The sequence below is a fragment of the Drosophila miranda genome, chromosome 2 (assembly GCF_003369915.1).
Source record: "Drosophila miranda strain MSH22 chromosome 2, D.miranda_PacBio2.1, whole genome shotgun sequence".
Classification (NCBI taxonomy): Eukaryota; Metazoa; Arthropoda; class Insecta; order Diptera; family Drosophilidae; genus Drosophila; species Drosophila miranda.
Window position 1 is genome coordinate 11,220,756 of NC_046675.1, and position 6,415 is coordinate 11,227,170.

General features: G+C 46.2%; 1 protein-coding gene across 4 annotated transcripts; it reads left to right on the plus strand.

The window, feature by feature from the left end:
• The first annotated feature begins 1,163 nt into the window (after positions 1 to 1,163).
• LOC108156500 (Fanconi anemia group M protein) lies at positions 1,164 to 5,981 on the plus strand. Of its 4 annotated transcripts, none has more exons than XM_033388515.1 (6): positions 1,164 to 1,303; positions 1,366 to 1,714; positions 1,778 to 2,661; positions 2,713 to 5,073; positions 5,136 to 5,347; positions 5,402 to 5,981. In XM_033388515.1, exons 1-6 carry the CDS (start codon positions 1,232 to 1,234, stop codon positions 5,724 to 5,726), a joined length of 4,203 nt encoding a protein of 1,400 aa, XP_033244406.1. In that variant the 5' UTR covers positions 1,164 to 1,231; the 3' UTR covers positions 5,727 to 5,981. The 4 variants fall into 4 exon arrangements, with proteins under 4 accessions (XP_033244406.1, XP_033244407.1, XP_033244408.1 ...); XM_033388516.1 differs by having other exon boundaries at positions 1,369 to 1,714; XM_033388517.1 differs by having other exon boundaries at positions 1,165 to 1,303; positions 1,778 to 2,652.
• The last annotated feature ends 434 nt before the right edge of the window (positions 5,982 to 6,415 follow it).

The window sequence follows — 6,415 nt, forward strand, 5'->3', positions numbered from 1 at the left end:
CTTGTTTGACGCCTATTTCTCAGAGACTATAAGAGCTAGAGCAGCAATTTTTGTATCCATTGAACATTTGGCTGCTCAGTGGCGCCACGTTTGAAATTCCCGCTGTGGTCGTTTATGGAACTCTGCAATTGTTCAGTTCTCACAAGAACTTTATGAGCCAGTTAAAGAACTGCTTGAGCAATCTATCGATACTAGAGCTGCAAACCATCCAGTGTCGATAGTTGAAAAAAACGGATCTTGCCGATAGAGGACCGAGAACGATTAACCCATTGTAGACCAGTAGGCTTTTAAATACTCTCCACGAAATTGGTGAATCTTTAAGAATTTGAATTGAAACTTTAAGTTGGATGGGACTTTTTTGGAATTTCCTCGATGGGATTTTTCTTCGCCACATTTCTTCCCTACATTCCATACTCACTTACGTTTTCTTACGTCTTATGTTGCTGGCAACATTCAATTTGTATGGGCCAGACTCATGTCCCGGGAAATCGAGCAGCACTGTTTCTCAACATGGAGCGTATTCAGCAACATTCTGATACCCTGGGAAAATGCATATTATAGAATTGAAGAAAGGTTTGTCAACTAAGGCGCCAGTATGTGCAGAAACTAGTCAGTCTCTGTTTTAAAGGTATTTCAACGATATTTTGAAGGTAGTGGTCTTTTTCCAGAAACGAAGAATGAGTATCGGGATCGAGATATATTTACAAGACCCTTATCATATGCATTACTATGTCTAAAACATAACAATCTGAGATAATTTCTTTATTAATTACGTTTTAATAACAGTTCGGAAAACAGGATCTCCATAGTAAATGAACGAAATAGGGTATACAAAGGCCTATACTCGCATCATGTTTTCAAATACCAGCAACACTTCGACTGGTTTTTGCTAGAACCCTTTTTCAGACAAGATCTAATAAAAGCAAGTATTTACATTAAGCTAGTAAAGTAGAAAATAGTTTTTTTAATTGGATAAAATTATGTGGGCATGGCTAAATGTTCTGTATAGCTTGTAATATTCCACGGAATATCAAAATCGAGGAATATGTATAATGGGACTTGAATTCGTCAGTATATTTACGGTATATTATTAAAATTGGACCGTATATTTTGGTATATTTCTGCGGGTCGGACGGTGTATTTTCACGATAATTCCGCGGTCACACCGGTCCGTATCCTTTGTTTGTTGTTTTTGATAATAATAAAATTAAAACAATTAATTAACGATGTCATGGATGTAGATTGGAACGATGATGACGACTTGGTGGCTGCCCTGGAGATCCATGAATTGCTGGAGAGCAACGTAATGTCGCATAAGTTATAATGCGATCAGCCAGAGGTTAATCAGAATTTCCGTAAATTCAGCAGGATCAATCTGGATCGAAGACCGACGAACCTGCAGTGCATGCAGAGGATGAGTGCCACGGCTTCGACGTGGCCACCGGCCACAATTGGATCTTTCCGAACAATCTTCCCCTGCGATCGTATCAGCAAAATATCGTCCAGTCGGCACTCTATAAAAACACATTGGTGGTTCTGCCGACGGGTCTGGGGAAGACGTTCATCGCAGCCGTGGTTATGTACAACTTCTATCGATGGTATCCTCAGGGAAAGATCATCTTCATGGCCCCAACGCGGCCACTCGTCGCCCAGCAGATTGCCGCCTGTCAGAAGATCATGCCCTTCCCGGGTTCCGACACCGTGCAACTGACGGGTATGTTGAGCAACGTCACAATATAGTGTGCCAAGAGTAAGGAAGTGTCTTTGGTTTCGTCAGGACAACTAGCGCGTCCGAAGCGTGCTCAACTGTGGGCCAGCAAGCGCGTTTTCTTCGCCACACCCCAGGTGGTTCACTCCGATATGCTGGAGACGGACGACAGAGCTTATTTTCCATTTGGCGCCATCAAACTCCTGGTGGTGGATGAGGCGCATCGGGCCAAGGGCCGCTACGCCTTCACCCAAGTGGCCGATTGCATGATGGCCCACAATCCGAACTTCCGCATGCTAGCCTTGTCCGCTACGCCAGGACGAACGATGGAGGACGTGGCCACTGTCTGCCAGAACCTGTACATTGCCAACCTTCAAGTTCGCTGGGACAACTCAATTGATGTCCAGCCCTACATACACAGGCGCATTATACGAACGATTGTGGTGCCCCTCAAGGATAGGATGAAGGAGACGCGCGAGCGTTTGCTTCAGATTATCGAACCGTATCTGCGACAGCTCATTGCTGCGGACGTTCTGAAGGGGACCAAGGGCAACATCAGCAAGAACAATTTGCTCTACGATCAGAAAACGTTCAACGAACGCTCGGCCAAGGGGCAGCGACATCCAGAGCACAACATCATTGCTGGAAACTTTGCCGCGTGCATTAGTCTGTATCACTCCCTGGAGCTGATGGAGCGGCACGGACTGCGTGTGTTCGTGAATAACTTTGATGCGGATGAGGAGGGACGTGAAAAGTTTGTCCTGGCCCGAGACGGAGACCTAAGAAATTTGGTGGATCAGGTGCGTCTGAATTTGGGTGCTAATCCCCTAGATTTCACCACGCATACTATGACGAACGGTGAAGTGCCTGCGATGCCTGCTGATCTGGACTTTGGCCATGCCAAGTATGAAAAACTGCGTCTGGTGCTGCTCGAGCACTTTGCGGTAATACAGGTTCTTAAATCGACAGCCTCTAGATCTCCACTCACGTTTCACATGTTTCAGTCGAATGCCGAGTCCCGTGCCATTGTATTCTGCGAGTACCGTGAGTCTGTGATGCTGATTCATCGACTACTCCTCCAGCACAGACCCCTGCTGCGTGCCCGGTGCTTTGTTGGACAAGGAAGCACCGCAGGAGCGAGCTATGCGCTGACGCAGAAGCAGCAGATCCAGATCATGGCTGATTTTCGAAGCGGCACCAGCAACGTCCTCGTGGCCACCTCCATTGGCGAGGAGGGCATTGATGTGGGCGAAGTGGAAATGATTGTATGCTTCGACATTTGCAGCTCGAATCCCACGCGTTTCGTGCAACGCATAGGTCGAACCGGAAGGAAGAAGAACGGTGAGGTTGTGATGCTCGTCACCGAGGGACGAGAGCACCAAGTCCTCAAAGATGTGCTGGCTAACAAGGATCAGACAAACAAGAAACTGCTTAACTCATCCGTGGTGCGAATGTCGCTATATGCAAACAATCCCCGAATGGTGCCATCGCAGTTTCAACCCAAGTGCGAAGAGAAGCACATGGAAGCAGCTGCCGTTGAGGAAAAGCCGAAACTGAAACCCTCGGCAAAGGCAAAGGAACCGAAAAAACGAAAAGAGACGAATGTAACCCTCCACAAGTTCTTAAAGCAAAGTAGCCATCCTTCGGAGAGTCAGGGAATACTTCAGGGACTCCAACCTTATCAAATGAGTGAAGCCTCCCAGCAGATGATTCAGGACCAAGCGACTCGGAACAGTGTAAGCGTTAAGAACTTCCTCCTGGACACCCAGGCAACATCCAAGTTGAGCAACAGTCAGGAGGAGATTCAACGCCTGCGAAAGCTAACACGTATATTGCAATCGAACAAGCCGATTATCACGGCCTCCCAGGACCTTATCAGCCATCTGCAAGACAAGGAGCTGCCCCGACAGCTTAAGCTCCATCTCCTGCGCAGTAATCCCATCTTCGTACAGGAAACCCATTCAAAGATGGTGCTTCAAAACCAGATGAACATTCCCGAGGAACGTTTGAATAGCCGGCAGCAACGAACCAGAAATAACTACAAGCTGCTTTTGGAAATATGCGATGGGTCCGAGAAACTAGAGGAACTTTTAGAGTCGGAGCCATCTCTGGCAGAGATTACCCTCAAGGATCTGGAGAGTCCACTGGATGAGGAGACAGAAAGAGCATTTAGAGCCACCTGTGATAGGATTTTCGAAGGACTAGATGAGCATGGCCTGAATTCAGACAATTTCGAGCTGAAGCAGCAGCTCTTGGAGAAGCTGGAGTTGCGAAATCTGGAGGCGACAGTGCACGAGCAACTTGGTGGCGAGGAAGTCACCTGGTTGGATGATGAATGGGAGCAAAAGGTTGAAACAGAATGCAATTCCATGTATCAAAGTCAATGGCTGGACTTTGCCGCCACAGAAGCGGTGCCGCATAGATCAACGCCACTTAGAGTAAAGCCCGAGAGCCGATTAAAGTCCGAAGTACTCCAGGAGGAAGACGAGTGCGATTCACGGGTGGAGGCAAGCGATCTGGGTGATAGCTTGGTTCGATTAAATTGCTTGATGAGTGAGACGGCCCCAGGTCTGAAGACTGAAAAAACAGAAGCGGAAGCATTTGCAGAACCCACACAAAGTCCACCGCCAGATCTGGAATCGGAGGCAAACGTAAGACCAGACCCACATGTGATCCCATTATTAAGCGTGACGCCTGATATAAAAGCAGTTGCTACTGTAGAAGCAACTCCAGATGACTTGGGAATCGATTTGAATGATTTCCTGGAACCAATGGCTGAGGAGGTGGTGCTGATGAGCCAGCAGAAGCGGGACACTCTCTTGCCAAGTGATGCTATGAAAGAGAACATACCTGATTTTTTCCAATCCTGCTCTACTCCACGTAATATTTCACCAGACATCTTTGATTGCGACTCTGTGTCACCATGCAAACCGCAGGCCAAAAGTCTAGCCGCCAAATTAGCGGCCAAAACCACCTCAACTGCAGCAGTTGTTCGCACTCCTCCCTCAAAGGCCCGTAATCTTCCGGATGCCATCCACTCGCCAGAACATCGAAAGCGGACTACTCCGTGTGTCCCAGATAAGTCACCCAGCATTTTCGATCTGTACCTAAATCGTATGCGTGGGTGCGGGCGTATGGCCAAAGCGGCCGAGTCCCTGCATCGTCTGACTTCAATGAATGCGTCTACATCAAAAACTCGTACAGTAGTCAATGAAGAGGATTCGCCTATCATACGGAGACCATCGAAGCGAAAGATCATTATCAGTTCCGATGAAGAAGAACAACAGAAATCAATCCAGCCGGTGCCGGACACCCAGGCTGATCTCGATTCCGATGAGGGTGAACAAATTCCTGCCACTCAAATGGTATTTAATCGCACACTTCTTAAAATACTATAATTATAGCTCCTTTATTGAATGCCTTTCAGCCGGAAACACCAACTCCCCAGACCAGGCCACGCCAGAAACGCCGTAGATTTAACTCCTTCATTGTCGATGAAGCAGAAAAAAGCGGATCGGATCACGAAGAGGAGGCAGAGCACACCATTGGCGCGTATCTAAAGGATTCTGTGATAGTATCTAGCGACGATGAGGACCACAATGACACCACTGATCATGCCATGTACCTGCAGGCTATCAGGTAAGTAAAGAATACTTTGATGTGATAACGTTTTATACGATATAACTTTTGCAGGAGTCCCGTTCAACGTCCTGGTGCCTTTAAGATTCCCGCTCGCCGTGTATATCACGATGAGTCGCTCATCTTCTCACAGGCTGTTGAGGCAGAAGCCTCCCAGTATATGCCCTCTTCCTTTGTTGTTGCCGACGAGAGTTTGACACACGAGAAGCATGATGTTTCCGAGTGCCCGCTGGAGCGGGCCGAACGTATTCTAAAAGAGCGACGTAGACAGCGCCGACTTGGAGTCGAACTGCCACCAGCTCCTTCCAACAAGCGACGTCGTGTGCACACGATAGCCAGTTCCAGCGATGATGATGACGATGTGGTCTTTTTAAATTAAAGATCAGTCCAATCACATCACAATACGATATTCACTGTAATATGTATTCGGGTCATAATGTGTTCAAGTTCAAAGTAATTGTAAGGTTAGCAAATAGTTGTAAATCAAAGACAAGTAAGGGTAAGGAATTTCCTTAAAATTCGATCGTTTTTACTTTGTATATGTGTGTGTTCCATTCAAATTGTTTCAAATTATTATGTAAATTATATTATCGTCTTTCAATCGTGTCATAAAACGCAAAAGGTAATTGAAAAATGTTTCCATATATAAACTGTAGTTGAACTGATGTTGGCCGCGCCAATGATTCTGGCCGGATTGGGGCGATCTCGAGCTGGAGCCTCTTTTTACCATATTGTTGATGCTGTAGCGAAGAGCGAAGGCTTCTCTTTGTCACATTGTTGTTGGGGGGACTGGCAATAGATACAAATTACACACTGTTCAACACTGTTCAACGTTGTGTATTACTGAAATATAAGTTTGGTTTTTGAATAAAATATAATTGAATATATAAATATAGAATTAACCGAAAAAATGACCATATGTACATGAATTTACATATATGAATATCGTACCTTCTTAATCTGCCCTTAAACATTGCCGAACCAAGTTACCGGAACCGCATAGTACCTTTCAAATGCAGGCTTAATTAAGGCCAAGTTGGTTGTAAAATATGTACGTTAAGAGAACCC